Below are 18,539 nucleotides of genomic sequence, written 5' to 3'. Positions count from 1 at the left end.
ACAGGACCCCATCCCACAGGCTGAAAATACATTCAATACCCCCGTGTCGGAAGGCAGCCTGCACCTCGCAGCCGGGGAGAGCCGTGAGATTATTTCTCCTTCGAAGGACAGCGCGGCAGTGGGAGTGGGCTTCCTCTAGGACCCCGGATATCCATCATGGAGCAGAGACACCACGCTGAGCGTGTCACTGCCCCGGTGGGAGAATTAAAGTCCCAGACCTCAGCGCGGCTCCCGACTGCCCAGGATTAAACACAAATATCAGCACCGAAACACTAACGGGACTTTCCACAGCCCCTTGCAGACACGCACACAAACGCCCATCTCTGCTCTGCCCTATTTTCTCTTGTCATAAACGCAATTTTATAAAGTGCCCATGGCTTGCTGAGCCGGGATCTCGGGTCCCACGCGTCCAAAACTGGTTCGGTTTGAAGCAGCACGACATGAGAACGGCACCGAGCGCAGCCAGCGCTGGCTTCTCCGGCGAAAACGCTGCGACAGGCGAGGGACACGGTTCCCCCAGCCCAGGGGGCGAGGGGACACCACCCCCATTCCCCCGCAGGGGGACGGAGCAGCCCACGGTCTCTTCTCTGGCGCTGTGAGTGGGGCGGAGAGCCCCGACAATACCCGGGCAGAGGTTTCCGTCGGGGCTGTCCCGGGACGCTTCCCCGGGGGAGCAAGCAGGCGGCGCGGAGGGAACGGGCGACTCCCCGAAAACCCTCCTTCCTCCCCCCTCGGGGGCTGCCCGCGGGGGCGGCGGCGACTACAAGTCCCGGCTTCCCGGGGAGGAGCCGGTGCCGCTCGCCCTCCCTCCCGGTGGGAGCGCAGCGCAGCCCAGCGACCGCCCGCAGCCCCGCCGGCAGCCACCGGCAACTTTTCTCGCCTCCTCTCGGAGCCGGGCAGGGGAAGCGCACCGAGGGCTGCGGGGCTGGAAGGGGGGCGGCTGGAAAGGGGAACCGGGCAGCGGGGCTGCGAGGGAGCCGGGGAGCGGAGTGCGGTGCAGCGGGGTGGGAGTCCTGCAAGGGAGGCGTGAAGGGGCGCGCACGGTGGGCTGGGGAAGGGGAGCCGGGTTCGCGGGGCTTGCGAGGGAGCGGGACTGCGGAGGGGAGCCGGGCAGGGCAGAGGGGCGGCTGCGGGGGTCCGCCCCGGGGCCGTGCCGCTCAATCCCCGAGGGTCCGTGGGGGGCGGGCCGGGGGCCGAGCCTCCCCCGCAGCATCCAGCCCCGGGGCGTGGGCGCGGCGGCGGCGGCCCCATGGGCGGCGGCGGGGGCGGCTCTGCGCGGGGGCCGCCCGCCGCGGCTGATGCCGCTGCCGGCCGCCCGCGGGGCGGCTGAGGCGGGCGGCGGGGCCGGGGCCGGGGGAGGCGGCGGCGGGCGGCTGCGGGCCATGTGTCGGCCGGGGGTGCGGGGTCTCCTGGGGCGGGCGTGCCTGCTGCTGCTGCCGCCCTGCGCCCTGGTGCTGGCGGCGGTGCCCGGCTCCGCGTCCCACCCGCAGCCCTGCCAGATCCTGCGGCGCATCGGGCACACCGTCAGGGTGGGGGCCACCCACCTGCAGCCCCGCGTCGCCGCCTGGCCCGGCGGGGAGGTGGCGAGCGGGCGGCGGGCGGGCGGTAGCCCCGAGGGGGGGAGCGCGGCGGGGCCGCGGGGCCGGCGGCCGGGGGGCGGCGGGGAGCGGCGGCCGCCCCCCTCGCCGCGGGACGCGCTGCTACTCGCCGTGGCGAACCTCAACGGCGTGGCCGGGCTGCTGCCCTACAACCTGTCCCTGGAGGTGGTGATGGCGATCGAAGCGGGGCTGGGCGACCTGCCCCTATTCCCCTTCTCTTCCCCCAGCGCCTCCTGGAGCAACGACCCCGTCTCCTTCCTGCAGAGCCTCTGCCACACCGTGGTGGTGCAGGGGGTCTCCGCCATCCTCGCCTTCCCGCAGAGCCGCGGGGAGATGCTGGAGCTGGACTTCATCTCGGCGGCGCTGCGGATCCCCGTGGTCAGCATCGTGCTGGGCGAGTTCCCCCGGCGGAGCCCGGTAAGGTGCCGGGGGGAGCGGGGCGGCGGGCAGTGTTCCCCCCAGTACCCTCGGGTACCCCGCGGGGAAGGGTCCGGGTCCCACGAGCGCGGGAGCCGGGTGGTCGGCTTGGGGAGGGACATTGCCCCGGCCCTGCCCGGGGAGAAGCATTCGGACCCCGGGGCCGCCGGAGTCGATTTTCTAGTCGTTCCCTCCTCCTCTTGCATCCTCCCCCGTGTTGGCCCATGGCTCCAGCCCTGGGGTGGAGGGGGACGAGCATCCTCTCGGTGGAAAGGTAGAGCTCGGTGTCAAAAGCTAAGTTGTGAGCCCGGAGTTGTGTGCCGCGTTAAGTTGTAGAGTTGAGAGGAGAAAGGGGTCATCCAGGACATGCACTGGTGAGAAGCTGCTCTTCTGGAGGTCCTTAGCTTGGCTTTTGGAAAAGTATATGCATCACAGACCAAAAGAAGGTTGTTAAAAATAACAACAACAACAAAAAAAGCTAAAACAAGCATTCAGGGTGTTTATTTATTGCTGGTCTAAATGCTGTGCTCTGTTTGTGTGTGGGCACGGTAGGCTGTTCACCAGATGAACAACTACCCTCAGAAGTGTCATTGTAACTTGCCTTTGCATTGAGTGATCTAAAGCATAAGGATTTTCTTTACTCATCGTTCATGTGTCGCTGCTAGATCAGATTTTTGCTAAATCTAATTGCCTAACTAAAGTAGTAGAAACAAGTTTGGCTGTGGCTGTGTTTGACTGTGTAGCTAAAATAGTAGAAACTAAATTTGTTGTGTTTGACTGTCTTAAGCTGTCTTGGATACTTGGGGAGCTAATCCATGGGGAGTATCCATGGGGAGTATCCATGGGGAGCTAAACTTTCTGTCATACAGAGATGGCAACTTATTGTTAGACTCTCTGGAAAAAAGGTGATAGTTAAGTATTTCGCAAATGGGTGTTTGATGCCAGTAATCATCTTCAGGCAGAAGAGCTGGAAGAAAATGCTGTATTTAGTGTGGTCTGTGCAAGGGAAGTGATGAGTAAAATGGCAGAAGCTGCCATTTAAGTAGCCAGGAGAAACAGTTATTTTATATAAAAAGAGATAGCTCAACTTTGCTCTCAAAATGTAATCAGAAAAAAAAAATACTACCAACTAAATTTGTTTTGCAAAAACAAATATAGAACCCAGCCTGGCTCACTGTTAGACTTCTGTATTTTTTTGTGTGTTAGACTGTGACAGAAAAGGTAGGAGAAGAAAGTCTGTGCTAGGCATCTCCTAGTCTGTAATTGAAGGTGTGACTGCACTGTGCTGGTCTGAACTCAGCTAGTTTTCTCTACCTCAGCAAAACCCATGCAACTCAGCTTTCTGTAGATTTATGCAAAAGGGTAATCAGTGCCACTGAATGCCACCACTGATGCGTGTTTGGTGTCAGTAGCATCCAAGTTTTCTCAGTAACATCTACCAGCTTTGCAGGTACACTCACAGTTGTGCTGGAGTCAATAGCTGAAGCTCCCTGAAGACCAGATCGTGAACCCAGCATCTCCTGACTCTCTCTGTTAAAATCAGAACTGTTTTATCTTCAATCTTTGAGATGGGTCTAAGTTCATCCAAAGCTGCCTGAGGACACAAGATGTGTTAAATGCATATAGCACAGGGTTAGAGTCATTGCTCCTTTCCACAGGCTTCAAAGCTCCTGCTTAACTTTTAAATTGTTCTCAGTGGGGAGCCAACTGGATCGATCTGTCCAAATCAGGACTTTGTTCTTAAGCAGACATTTAAGTGTCATTGTCTTCAATGACAGTGAAACCAATGCCTGACATTGAACCTGTGCTGAATAGAATCCATTGGGTTTTTTTAAGCTGAGCTAAAAAAAAATCACTCTTCAAGGCTCTGTGGATTTAAAAAAAATCTCAGCCTTACTCAAAGGTCAGCAGGTAATACAAGTATATTAGTCTCGCAGGATTGGTTTGGAGGGCCTGACACCCTTCTAAACACTCTTTTTTGATTCCTTCAAAATAAATACCATATAATAAATACCAATAAATACGTAATAAATACCATATTAAGGCTAACTCTGGAAGCAGTGCTCCAGCAGCCTTACCTCACATACTTCCCAGAGTTACAGGATTTCCAACGGCATCTTGGACCCAGGAGACCCAGGAAGACGTTGGCTTCAGTGGCCTCTGGTGTCTTACTGCCTGCTGCAGGCAGGGATTTTGTGCCACTCTACAGTCCCATGCCAGCACTGGCGTGAAATGAATGTACCGTGGACCTCCCACCTTCCCGGCTTAACAGCTCCCAAGCCACAGACATCTAGTGACTGGCAATTTTAGAGGAGGCAAGTGTAAATCACGTCTTTTTAGGTGAGACAGCTTTTGCTAATAGGCCCAGCATGCAGTTTTTTGGAGAAGACAAGTCAGGAAGACCGAACTCTTACCCTGCTTCTGAAATGTGAAGCATCCGCCCTCCCTGGGGTCACCCTCCCCACCCATACAGCCATTCCCTCCCTCCAAAACACCACCGCACACACCGTGGGGGGGCTGCCTGCAGTTAGCTTTCTTCCAGGAAGCAACAGGAGCAGACCCAAAACTCATTTGCCCTTGAAGAGCATTTCCCACTGTCTGCCCTATGAGGAGCACGGCAAACGCGCTAACGAACCCAACGTTCGCTAGGTGCTGCCTCAAGCTGCCTCTCCTCAACATTCAGAATTTTTGTGAGGATGGTTTTAAGGTAGCAACGCTTAACAGGGTCCCATTTTCCACGTTTTTTTTACACCGGTACAGGGATGTACACATATAACATTCGTACTGCTGCTGAATGTTAACATTATTGCTTCATATAGAAGTCTGTAGTAAGTAGATATTAATTGTAACTGAAAAGCACATTGATCTTTGACCAAATCTTCCTTCATATGGCAAAAACAATACTTAAAATGAAAAGGAAGATGAGAATCCAAACCTGAAATACATTTCAATAATACTGGCAGTTGCCTCTGTGACATACTTCTTCGATGTACTTCAAAAATCTAGCCTTGAGAGGAAATCCAGTGTCACAGCTACAGTGAAAGGGATACCTAGAGTGTTTTCAGAAGTTTTGTTGTTGTTAGAGCATCTTTAAAAGTCTGTTTCTCATTAAATTCTACTCTCCTGAAGTTTAAAAAAAAAAAAAAAAAAGCCAACAGTCTTTCCTCACAACAATTAGCAATTAAGGCGACAGCCATCACCAAGTGTGGTACAGCATTCGTCCTCTCACATCAACAGCTTCTGCTGGAGGTTCAGGGTTGTGTGTGGCAAAATGCACACGTGGCTTCAACGGATGCTACACAGAATAAAACGTGACATACTTTTTCCATTTCCATTTGTATATGTGATTTAATGACTAACATACACTGACAGTAAATCCAGACGCTGTTGTGACCTGAAAAAAGCTGTTTCCTTTTCTGAGTTTACTGTCACTACAGTAAATTTTCACACTCTCGGTAAGCAAAAGTAACAATTTAACACTATCATTCAGCAAGCGAAAAAACCACTGGATTTCTTTACTACTAACACAAATGCAAATTGCACTGAGTCTTTGTCAGATCATTGTTTCCGAAACAGCAGCTCACAAGCCTTGATGCCATTGAGGAAAGGCTCATCCCGTTACATATGTTTGTATGAAGAAATACACTATTTTTTCATTCCAGGACTGCCAGTGTCTTTAATATAGTTTTCCCAGGGATGAAACAGGGAGCAGATCCAGGGAACATGAGCCATAAATAAATGCAGTGGTATCACTTCTAGTACTACAGTTCAGAGCCAAGAGTTTGGGAAGAATAGCCCATAATACCCATTTTATAGGTGAAACCATCAGAAACACAGGGGACATCATGTTTGCAGCAGCATTGTCTGAACTTCAGAACTTAGGGAGTGTTTTCACTGGGTTTCAGATAAATCAGTAGCTCTGATGTCTTTTAACATGAAAAGGAATCTCAGAGCAACGAAACAGAATAAAGTAAATCTGAATCATCAGTCCCTGCTTAGCCAGTCCGTGCTTTATCTGTTTTCCTGAGGAACTGGAACTGCAGCACTGCTGAGTACTGCTGTGACTTCAGAGAGGGTCAGAAGAATAAATAAATCAAGTCAGGTTTGTAGGTTAAACAATGAATTTCCTGATGAAGGAACAAGTTCAGCCTCAGATGCTGTAGAAAGAAACTTTGACCATTAACATTTAATTTTTGGTTTCCTTTTAAAGGCATTAAGCTTTCTTTTGAAAAGAGCTTTATAGTTTATCCATATCAAAGCAGTCTGAGTGGAGAACTATAGATCTTCCCCTTTCGAAAACAGCCAGGAATACCATTGTGTGTACAGTGTCCCCAGAAGTCATACTGACCTGCAAGACGCAGGGTATGCAGAGCACTAACAAGGTCAGGCAGAAATTAGAGCAAGGGAGTGGAGGTGGGGAATAACTTCTGTCCAATTAAATGCCCAAAGACACTTTTTTTTTCTCCTTGAAGCTAGAATTGAATTTTTGCAGAAAAATATTTTTGATTGAGAAAAAAAATTAAAAATCTCATTTTCTCAGAGACTACAAAACACATGCTTGGCTGCAGGCTCTGGTAATTCAAGCTATCATTGCTAATCTAACTTAGCCCAAATGTTGAAGTTTCTACTACTTACTGTGTAGATGAGGAATACGCGTTCGGTCTTTCCCTGTGATCACCAGCCCTCCTCACTTCAAACTGCATAAATAGCATGGCACATACCTTTTGTGCATTTCAAGAGGGTTTATGAGAGGTGCCTTGAGGGGGAAAAAAGGATGGAAATTGAAAGGACGTGCAAACCAATGTTCAGCTGCTTGTCTTTCAGCGAAAGGTCTCTGTGCAGTTTTCCTCATAGTGAGCTTTTGAAACTTGCACAATTCAGGCCACAGATCTGCTATAAAGCGGGAGAGTCCTTTTACGTTGCCAAGCTAATGTAAAAAAGCTTTGTGCAACTAACAGTTTTGCTCCGTAGCCGCATATCCTGTAGAGCCATTAATTCTTTTAAACACAGATTTCAGAGGCATAGCTGACATTTGGCTGGCAGCGTGGTGGTCCTAACCTCATGTGAGATGTCTCCTCGTTGTGAGAGTCCCCTGTTAAAAAGCAATTACACAGTATTTGCTAGCTGATCCAGTCTCATGCCTCTCACGCGCCTTTCCCCAATACCATACATTGTCCTCAGGTTAATACTTTGAGAATGGTTTTACCTGTGCTCCTGGGCTGTGTTGAACATTGTCAACTAAGAGCAGCACAGTTTTCATAGTTCACTGTGTGGTCAGCTGAAGCCGATCTGTTGCCTTTAAGCTGATAAATGATGTGTGTTGAAGGGAAAGGAGTCCTAGTTTATATTCTTTTCCGTGGTCAGAAAGCCCTCAAATTTTGTGAAAGTGTTGTTGGCGTAATGTTTGGGAGTTGTATCGGCACCTTTCTGCATTTTGCGTTTTTTTTTCCACCTCGTTTAATGCTCAGGGTGTGTTTTCTCTGTGTGTTGCACCCTTGATAATACAAGAAGTCATCCTTGTCTCCTAAACTGTCAGAGTCATAATAAACACTATTTAAAACACCACTAGAGGCATCCAGTCATGTAAAACAAAACATTGCAGCCCCCCTACCCATTGGGACTAATTTAAGGATAGTTCCTCTATCAACAAGCTTTGCGTACTCAGAAGCATGGGACTGAAACGGCAAAAAGGAACTAGTCTCTTTATTATTATTACAGTGCTTAAGGAGGATTCAGTTCATCATGACCACAAAAGTTCCTTTTTCAGAATGCAGGAAAGCGGTGAGAGTATTTTTACTTTTAGTTCTCACCCCTGAATCCTTAATTTTGACATCCCGTTGAGAAAGAAGGAGCCAGAACTCTGCTGGGGTGATGTTTTCCACGCAGCACCTTTCAGTGCTGTCTCCAACCCCTGTCCTTTCAAAGAAAGCCCTCAGAAATCCTTTGAATTCACTGTCCTGCCACGGGGCTTTTGAAATTAAGGGATCTTGAAATTTAGAATATTTTAGCATGGCATATGGTAAATGTTTATGACAGTTTGAGATATGAGAATGTATTATTTTCCCAGGTGTTTTGTTGCTTATGGAGGAGCAAATTTGTGAGGTGAAAAAGTGTTTTCAAGCATATTCATCCAAGACTTGGAAGTTGTTAGTAATACTAGAAAGTTGTTTAGTATTCCTTACTACCCAAGTCTCAGTGAAATCTTACAGCAGGCTTCCTTCTTAAATTCCCTAAGTTTCTTCAACACTTAGCCTAGATAGCATAAAGGTGTTCTTATTTTATAGTATTTTTTGATTTGTAATATCCATTGTGAGGCTTGGTTTGCGCAACCACCATTCAGAGTGTTATTAGCCGTTCATAATTTTCCATGTATTTTTCTTTTCCTGGCAATTATTATTTAAGGAAATGTTGGACATGCCACAGATTAAATGTCTGCTTATTCCAAAGTTAGGGGGATATGAGTACTACAGAGTTTGCAACTGGATAGTGCAGCATTATTTGAAATACACCAGAGATTCTTTGTTTGAGTGGCTTCGAGTCAACAGTGAGCAATCTATATCAACTACAGCAAGGGGTTATTACCCAGATTTAGAATGTGCACTGAGTCTATAATTATTTAAGGTCTCTGACTCTGGGAATCCTTAGATAACATTACGCCAATGATCACTTTGTTCTTGAAGTACATCCAGTTCTGTCAAGTTTCATCAAATCACTTAGTCAACTTTATAAATTCTGTTGTATTTTCAGTTATATCAATTCTATTGGAAAAGGGTGGTGAAGAGTTAAGATTTGGGAAGGGGGTAGAGGGAAGGTGGTTCTTGTAGTTAAATACTGAACCAGTAGACATTTCTTACATAAATGGAAAACAAATATCTATATTGAATTGATAAAAAAACCCAAGATCAAAGATACCTGCTTTGTAGTTTGATGTGCTCTTATTTGTTAGTCTCCTTCCTCGCTCTACTCATGATATAATAGATTCTGGACAAAATACCAGAGCTGGCTAGTAGCAAGAGTTTCTCATTCCTCATCCTGTGCTGCTTCTCTGATGCAGAAGAAGCTGAGATGACATCAAATTCAATACCATACACGATTTTTTCTTTTGGGTTTTTTAACTATTCTGGGTATGCACAAAGCAATGTCTTCCTCACTGCGTAGCCTAGAAGAGATCTTTCATAACATACTGCACAAACTCATGTTGATAATGAGTGATTAAACTGTGACAGGGTTAAATCATTGATTATTGCTTTACTAAATGACATACATTATCAGAAGAAACACCAAAGAATCCTCATCTTCATGCACTAAATAAAAATTAAAATTCTGCCAAAAAAGACAAGTTTAAAGACAATTTGGTACCAGATACTATGTGAATACAAAAGTTATGGTACCAAAGAGATTATGAACAAAGAAAACACTCTCTAGAAATGTAAGTTTGGGTTTTCAGTATAACTTCCCCCAAGAATTTGTCCACAAAAGTCAGAGAAAGCACCTCATCTTTCCACCAAAATGGCAGCAGTGCTATGGAAATTAGAAACAGCCTAATCTTTCTAATTAGAAAATTAGGAAGATCTTGTCATGCTATATGTTACTCAATACAATTATCACAATGAAATTCAAAGACTATTTATGAATGTTCTCATCTAGGGTATGTTAAATGAGTTATTTACTATTTAAACCCATAAAATATTGAAAACTTAACGGTATTAGAACTTTAGACTATGTTGGATTTAGTTACAGTTTTAAGCCATCAAATAAAACGTTTATCTTGTGTTCTTTTCTTCAGTGGATTTCCCTGTAATTTTTTAGTGTGAAAGAAATCCAGGCATAGCATGGCAAGAATTTATGTATTTATTGTAATTAGCAGGAAATTGTAAAAAAGCAGTTTCTTTTAAAAACCTAGATTTGTCTTTCAAAGAAGAATCAGGCTATAAATCCATATTTCTGTAGATCTTACTGTAGGGCTTTTAAAGAGGGGAAGGATCATCTTTTCAATTTGATTGAGAGTACACTGAATCTCACTGCAGTACCAATAGCTATTGCAGAGTTTATTCTGAATAGCTGAAAGGAGCCAGAGGAAGGAGAGAGAAGAAAACAAGAAAAGGAAGCAAGAAAACTAGAAACGCAAATGTCAGTGACACAGGGAGAGACAGAGAAAACAAACTGAATTAAAAAACAGGAAGAGGTGCCCTTCTCTGTCTCTTTACTTTTTCCAGAAGCATGAAAACAAGGGAACTGAGTTTTACGTGAAAGTGCTGTACAAAGAGCTGGGACCAGCAAGCACAGCCTGGAACAGCTTGCCCAAGCCAGGGCTGAATTATCAGCTCTGTCTTGATCCCTGGCTAAGGATGGCTACTTCCAGTGAGTAATGGAATACTTTTCCCCAAAAAGTTATGTGGACCTCCCAGGGAACGGCTAAGCCAACATCTAGGAAGCAGTGAAAGAATAGGAATTGGATCAAAGGAAGGTAGTGGTTTATTGCTGCTCTCGGAAGGGCTTTTTGCAAAGGGTGTGAGGTCTTGTTGTGGGTGAGTATAATTAGTGGAAGCCTTTTTTCATCCTTGGTGGTGAGAATTACTGGAAGAGAGACGCACCTGGGCATCTCAGGACACAGTCCCACCTGGTGCTCTGGCACCTGGGGTGAGCTATCTTCTGGTCAGCATTTCAGAGCACCAGGAGACAGACCAAGGTCACTTGGATACAGATGGCATCATACCAATAGGTACCCAAAAGGGATTTCCTAATAAATGGGAGCAAGTTCAGGCACAGTGGCTTTCGGATTGCAGCTTTGGACATCAGTGACTGTTCTTTACTTCTGGTCTGGCCCTGAAGGCCTCCACATTTTCTCAAACACCCTGTCAATCAGCCAAATTGGTTCTCACCACCATGGGGAGAGGATGTGCAGATGGTGGAAGTAACAGCAGAACGGGGAGAAAGATTTCAGCTTGAGTAGGCAGCAATGATAGATGATTCATTTATTAAGGAAGTCACACTTGAGCAAAGTCATTTGTGCAAGGGACTCCTCGTCAGTGTGACTAAGAAGTTCACAATCTGGCCCCAAGTGCCTCACAGCTGTCACATCAACCTACTGACATTACTCTTGGTATTTATGGGCAACTACATAAAGAACTGAGAAGGGACCTGACAGGGTGACAGACTACAAACTGCAATAAACCACCGTAATTGTTACGTGCCGCTTTTGCAGGACATTGCAACCAAATGTTTATGTGCAGCTGGCCTTAGGGCTTGGCTTTGGCTGTAGGCAAGGTTTCAAAACGTACCTCCGTTCAGGCTTGATGTTCACTGATCAGTCCCAAGCTTACTGTACCCTTTGAATCCATAGAATGGGTCTATAGAATCCATAGAATCACAGACCTTATAGCCCCTTCCATTACCTAAAGGGGGCTACAGGAAAGATGGGGAGGGACTCTTTATCAGGGAGTGGAGCGACAGGACTAGGGGGAACGATTTTAAACTGAAAGAGGGGTAGATTTAGATTAGATATCAGGTAGAAATTCTTTACTGTGAGGGTGGTGAGGCACTGGAACAGGTTGCCCAGAGAAGCTGTGGATGCCCCATCCCTGGAGGTGTTCAAGGCCAGGCTGGATGAGGCTTTGAGCAACCTGCTCTAGTGGGAGGTGTCCCTGCCCATGGCAGGGGGTTTGGAACTCAATGATCTTTAAGGTCCCTTCCAACCCGAACCATTCTATGGTTCTTCCCCCACGCCATGGTACAATACAACCATTCATGAGCTTCTTGCATCCCTGTAGTATGCATATATATATATTTATATACATCCTGTTGGTATAAGCAGAGATCATGTGTGTATCGCTGCCGTGCAAAGCATCCACCCCTATCTCTGCGAGGTGTGCGAGTGCGTTTACCAGCGAGTTGAGATGATGCTGAACCCCTCAGATGCTGTATGGAGTCACCCTTGCCATGGACGGCACCCTTGCAGGAGCGGCGAGCTGGGGGAGCCCTCAGGAGCTGACTGGAAGGTTTCCGCTTGGCACCAGTTTGAGAAGATCTGGTGTGCAGCATGCTGGCTAATTAACTTTTCTCGGAAAGGTTTCAGTCACCTGGGTGTGTGTGGCTTGCAGGCAGCAGATGGGGAGGTGGGGAAGGAGGGGGAGCAGAGTGAACGTGAACACAGGTGCACCCTCAGCTGCCACTAAGACACAGTAAACGGGGAAATTACTGTGATCATTTGATTGTTATTATTACATAGGAGAAATCAAATGTTAAGGAATTCAGAAGCAGACACCATTTTTTCCTTTTCTTGCTACAGTATTTTTATTGCTTTTTCTTCACAAGCTTTCATCTGTGATGATAGTTTCCAAAGCCTGTTTTACAATGTGGAAAGTGTTTGAAATGCGTTATAAAAATCTATGAATATGCTGCACAGGCATATTTTAAAGTCTTAGTATTTCCCTAAAGACATGCTATTCCACTTCCAGCTTTTTTAAGACTGTGAAGGAAATGATTGCCCGTGCTGTTCATAAGACATTTTACAAGACTTTTTAACTTAAGGCAGAGTTAAAAGATGAGATAGATCTTCAAGCATAAACTGAGATTTTAAAAATGAAGGTTTGCATTTGTTGCAAGGAAGGAACTATTAGACATAGCAATTAATAGCTAGAAAGAGCAGCTGTATTATGTACCAGGCTCTCTCGATGATGCTAGTGATAAAGCAGTTACATTATACTCGTCTTAATAGTGTACTCACTCAATCCAGTTTAAAAAGAACTTCTTTTTCTTTCAAATCAGATGAAAAGTCAGTATTATGAGTTCACAGTTTGATAATTTTCCGGTGCTATTTTAGATGAAAGCATAATTATTTATCACTTAATCAGCATGTAAGGCTCACTCATATATATATCAGTTAAACAGCTCCCTATAGGAGAACAGTTGTTTTTAAAAATTTACTGTACTCAATATAAGCATCAGAACATGGGAAAAATAGATCTAACCTTTACTGGAGCTGATAGCTGCCCTCTTTCAGGAGTGTACTGAAACTGGTGTTAGCTGTGATTTACATTTTTTTAGTATGCTAATACCATGGAGTTGATTTTACACCTACATTGCAAGGGCAACAAGGTGACAGAGTTATGTGCCTGCGTTTCGTCTGTTTAAATTGCACATGATAGGTGATAAACTATAGAGCTCCAAGGGGACAAATATATACCCAATAACAGCCTCAAGGCAAACATAGGTAAGTAGTTAAAGCAAAACGCATTGATAATTTTTGGTTTAAGCTTTGGGACATGAAAACTTCAGACGTCATTGCACCGTGTTGTGCTTGCCAAACAGGAGATTCCGGGAGCTTATTCTTGCTTCCAGAGTACGAAATCAAGCAACGCTTTGATGGAAGGCTCTGCTCTTCTGCTGACTCTCTTTCCCTAGTCATCCAGCACCAGTAACATGCACAGCCTGCACCAGTAACATTTAGTGATGTTTTCTTGCTCTGGAACTGCAGAAGAAGGTCATGTGTGATCCCCACATATCCCCACTTTACTGCCAGTTCTGCAAAACCGATTGCACTGCCTGGTGTGACCGGCAACAGATCTACTGCTGTTTGCAGCTCCCTTCCGACCAGAGAGGGGGGCAGCTCGTGCCAAACTCCCACTGGCATCTATAACATTTCCTGCAGAGCTAATGAGGAGGAAACGATAAAACATGGCATCGGTGTTTGTTCCTCAGAGGTTTGGGGGAAGAAAAACCCACACGTATTAATCACCTCTTTAAAAGTTCATATCACTATGTATCAATGTAGAATTAGGCTGGATGGGCTGGTATGGTTAACAATACTCTTGTGGCCTCTGATTAGAAATCTTGCATCAGCAGTCAACACAGGGAAGCCAAAATGATGATTATTCAGTCACCCTTATGATCATCTTTTTATACACATGAATTATTTACATACTACAGGGTACTTACACACTTGTTAATTAAAACCTGCTTTTTTCATTCAGTTATACCCCCAAGATCTCTTTAAAGCGTGTAATCCTTCTAACGGCATTTATTTCACATTCATTATGCCATATTTTCTTTAATGTTATCTTTCATTGTATAAATAGAAAATCCTTCAGTGCAGAATACTTGTGGGAAAGGATTCCTTCACACTGAGGATTTCTTCTGAGAGAGAGAGATGAGTGAGTGATCAGTCTGTTTTGAATATTGATGCCCAGAATGCCCAGGAACCCTCAAATTTTTTTCAGCTACACCACTTTCTACCTACTGTTCCATTTTCAGTGTGGCACACTCATTTCACCTTTTCTGAATCTTGCCCGTTGGTCTTTCTTCTGAGGTCCTGTCTTCCACTGTGGGATAATACAGATCCTAAATTAACAAGAGTCTTGACTCCAGAAAAAGACCGCAGGGCTCTATTGTGATACAAATGATTAGCAACATAAATTGCTCATCACTCACTGTTCATCACATTCTCTGAAGAGCACCAAAAATAAGACACTTATTTATAAATAGCTCAGCCTGCTAGATTCCAGTGAAACTCAAATTTCGTATCTTCCCACCATTTTGGCAGTGCATATAAATATGTAACGTAGTTATGTGAAAGCTAGCTGTGCTGCGATGTCCTCCTTGGGCATTCACAACCCTTACAGGTTTACAGCAAAAGAATAAATTGCAAATTGAGACCTGTGGTGGGATGCAGTATACCACATGATTAGCATAAGAAAGATGCTGTACTTGACAGAGAATGGGAGATTGTTGCCCAGATCATACTGCTCTTGTATTCCTCCCCAGAAGTGTACTTTAAGAGGAAAACGAAGTGAGAATTCACAGTGAATAATACATCTGATAGTCACAGACAATTTTTTCTGCCTGAAAACCACCTGAAATTTCTGGAACAAGCACGAACAATATAAGCATTAGGAATAACTGCATCCCAGAGCTTTCCAAAAAAATGTATTGAAAGTGCTTCCTTTTACTTCACTGGCTTTGAATAGGGACCAGCTTGAGATACGGTTTTGGTTGTTTGGCTAAGTCGCATGATTATTTTTTTTTCTCTTCCAATCCGATAAACGCAGGAATTGGAGATATACATGGAAGCTGGAACTTGCAAATACTGCAACTGTTCGGTTTTGCTATTCATTTTCTCTGAGCATTTGTCCCAGTGTAATTTGATTACTGGAATGTTCATGAAAAGCAAATGTTGAGGAGAACAAGAACAGCTGAAGCGAATCATTTCATTCATGTGAGTGTCTATGTGTTGTTTCTGATGCAATTGCCATCATTAAAAAAACCAAACCAACATATTCAGACTTCCTGTTCATTGGAGTGTGGTGTGGCTTTGCTTTGGGTGAGGAACAGGGTCTGTGGCTTGTTGCCACGATACTAAAACTGTATTCATAAGTGAACTTAACTTATCAACTTTAACCTTTAATTTTACCTGACTTTGCCTTATTTTCATCAGAGAGTTCCCTTCACTTAAAAGTCTATAGAACACTGTTCACTGACTAAGATCAAGGATAATTCAGACAATTCATCTTTTTGTGGATCCCTATTATGCCAGCATTACGAGAGCAAATGCATGTCTTCCGAGAGCCATACAGAATTATTGCAATCTTATTAGAGAATAATAAGCAGTGAAATGGCTTATTATTGTCAGTAAGAGGGGAAAAAATGAGTATGCAGTCTGACCATTGAGCAGGGGACTCAAAGGGGAAATTCAGTCATCTCCAACACAGTTACAAACTTATGGGAAAATACACTGGGCTGGGTACTGGAAGAGTAACTGCTCTTCCAGTCCAGGCATAGAAGAGTCCAGCTGAATTTCCTTGCTTTGTCAGAAGATTCCTCTGGAAGGTTGAAAGTTGTCATCCAAGGCTGTCAAAACCAGCAGCAACCCATTGTCTATCTGTAAACGAAGCGCTGAATCTCCATCTGTGTTTGGCCACCGCCCAATGTAGCCACAATGTGGTCCCTGTTGGAGCTGTTGTGTGGTGCTGCGGCATCCATCCTTTCTAAGAGCATTAGCGAGGGAGAAACGGCCAACCCAGAGAGCAAGTTCCTTGCCGTTCAGCAAATCTTTTTGTAGAGGACTTTGCTTGACATGAGTGGTGCTTCCAGTCTCACGGCATGGGCTAGGAGACCAGCGCTGACCTCCTGATGGGGTGATTCCCCCTGCCTTCACTGTGAAGTTAAAGGGTCTTGTTCCAGCAGCCTTCTCACCTCTTTGCTTGGTCCTCCACCCCCCAAGTTAACAGTCCACATGTGTGTCAATCAATATCCTCAAGCACATATAAAATCTTCAGTTGTTTTAAGAGTGTTTTGCCAATGTTGCTTACCCCTCAGAAAAGAAAACCTTTCACAGAAAATCCAGCTTTCTGTGAGTGCCTCTCCCTTTTATTCTCACAGCTGGCTGGCTGTTTCACTCCAATTTATTAATAATACATCCTGGTGTTTTGTGTGGTACCTGGTAAAGGGGATTTTACAGAACATTTCAGGTCCCTTGCTCAGACAGCGCAGTGCAGCCTCTGTGGATGCAAAATATCAAAGCAATATTACAATAAAATTCAGAGCTTACAGTTTTTAACCTTCCTTAGTTCCATCCCGGGTCACCGAAATGTGTAGAAGTATAATTTATCTTCTGGAAAACGGATCAAGACTTGCATTCAAGTCTAGCATCACATAAACAGAGAAAACTGAAATAGGGAAAGGGAAAAAAAAAAACATTCCTTTTTCTTCAGGGAATATACTTTTTTTTTTTGCAATTTTTTTTTTTTTTATTATAGGTTCTCCTGAAGCAGTACTGTTTTCTGCAGAGAGAGACAGCAGCTTTGATCATACGTTCTTGCCAAACTCATAGGAGCGGTGTTCTGTCATTCCTTCCTTCCAGGTTGACTGGGGGAATTAGATCCTCCTCTGCAACACTTCCCCTTGTTCGGAGAGTTAAAAATCACGGCGCCAGAAATAGTCCATGCGAATTCCTCGTCCCCAGGCTTGGTTCACCAGACTCTGCACAGTCATCGCGGGTTATTTGCATGGAGATGGATAGACGCAAACATCTTGCTGAGATTAGTGAGACATGACGCTTTCGTATTTTATCACAAGCGCTTATCCATGTTAAACTCCCAGGGCGCGCTTCATTTTCGCTGGTTCTTACCCTCTCCTTTAGGAGGATACAATCACCCACTCAAGAAGCAGAAATAGTGCATGACTAACTATGTCACGGAACAAATGATTAACACTAAGTAGTTTGTGCTAGCTGTTTGCAAACAATCCACGTGCCGACAATTATGCTGAAGGAATTTTGTGAATACCTAACTCAATGTATTTTGCATAACTCAAGGCTGGCTCCCGGATCATTAAATTCATTACTTCAGTCTTGTTTGTTAAATTCATAAATGTCATTATTTCTTCTAGTCCATAGACCGGGTAGTGCTAGACTGGACTGTGGTATTAGTCCGTAACGCTGGACTGGCGGAGGCTGTAGGAACGATGGTGGCTCCGATGAATGAGTTGCTGTTCAAAATGTGTTACAGCTGCTGTGCGTTGAGAGTTTATAAGCCACGAAGTGCAGAGGAGGGCAGAAGTGTGCAGGCAGACCCATGAGTACATCTGATGCTTTTGGATTTGCAGCTACGCAAATAAGGATGCTATTTGCCCCAGCTGCCCACAGCCTACCCGCAGAGAGCTTTGTCTGGCTGCCCAAGTGCCTCAAAACTCTCCGTAAAGTTCATTACCAGGAGCTGAGGGACTCTTCATCAGCTGTAATCACCCATCAGCCATCTCCTGATGCCACGGTTAAAGAGCTGACCTAGAGAGAGCATCCCATCCATACGCATGTGATCACATGGGCCGGGGCAGGAAAAGCTGAGCTGTGAGGAAGAAAGCATCTCGTATGTCAGTAGGAAGCTCAAAAACAGATAATATTTTATTGATTCATTTGGTTCAGAGTACTTGAGAGCCTTCTGACTCACAGAAATGCGCAGCCCTACCAGCTCCTAAAGAACAAAGCTGTTAAAAAATAAATTAAATACCCAATGTACTTGGGTAATTGGTGCTTTGCAATGACTGTAGTGATTTTCAGCTGTCACAGTTGCGCAAACCCTACAGAACTTTAAGGAGGAGATACGTTATTTTGTAAGAGGGGGATATGGAGGCAGTGGAAATTTAAAGGAATTGCAGCAGAGAAGGTAGAGCCAGTATTGAAAAGAAAACTAGATTTGTAACAGCCTTTCCCCTCATTTCCATGCTGCAAAACATTCTTCTCATCAACAGCATCCAGCCTGCTAAATTGTTGCTCTTACTTTCATTACCTTCTCATAAACGAAGCCAACCCCTATTAACCTGCCACAACAGTTTTTTCCCTTTCCCCCTCAAGAAACGTAAAGTAGCAGTACAAATAAGTTTTTGCATAAATAGGTAGGATGAAGAACTTTATTTACAGTGAAGTAAATTTGGTATTTAATTCCATCACAACCAGCTACTCCTCGCTAGTTTCTTCTACAAGGGTAAAAAGGAAATTAAACTTCCTTGCCACCAAAGGTTTTGCTAATACGT

At 45.1% G+C, this 18,539-nt stretch overlaps 1 protein-coding gene across 1 annotated transcript in view; it reads left to right on the top strand.

The window, feature by feature from the left end:
• The first annotated feature begins 1,298 nt into the window (after window positions 1-1,298).
• The window catches only part of GRIN3A (glutamate ionotropic receptor NMDA type subunit 3A), a 75,863-nt gene continuing 58,622 nt past the window's right edge, over window positions 1,299-18,539 (top strand). Inside the window, exon 1 of the mRNA XM_074166236.1 lies at window positions 1,299-2,015. Coding sequence (XP_074022337.1) covers window positions 1,299-2,015 — 717 coding nt within the window. The remainder of the gene's footprint in view (window positions 2,016-18,539) is intronic.

This window comes from Numenius arquata, chromosome Z (assembly GCF_964106895.1).
Source record: "Numenius arquata chromosome Z, bNumArq3.hap1.1, whole genome shotgun sequence".
In the NCBI taxonomy this organism is placed as follows: domain Eukaryota; kingdom Metazoa; phylum Chordata; class Aves; order Charadriiformes; family Scolopacidae; genus Numenius; species Numenius arquata.
This window is presented reverse-complemented; position numbering and strand designations above follow the sequence as displayed.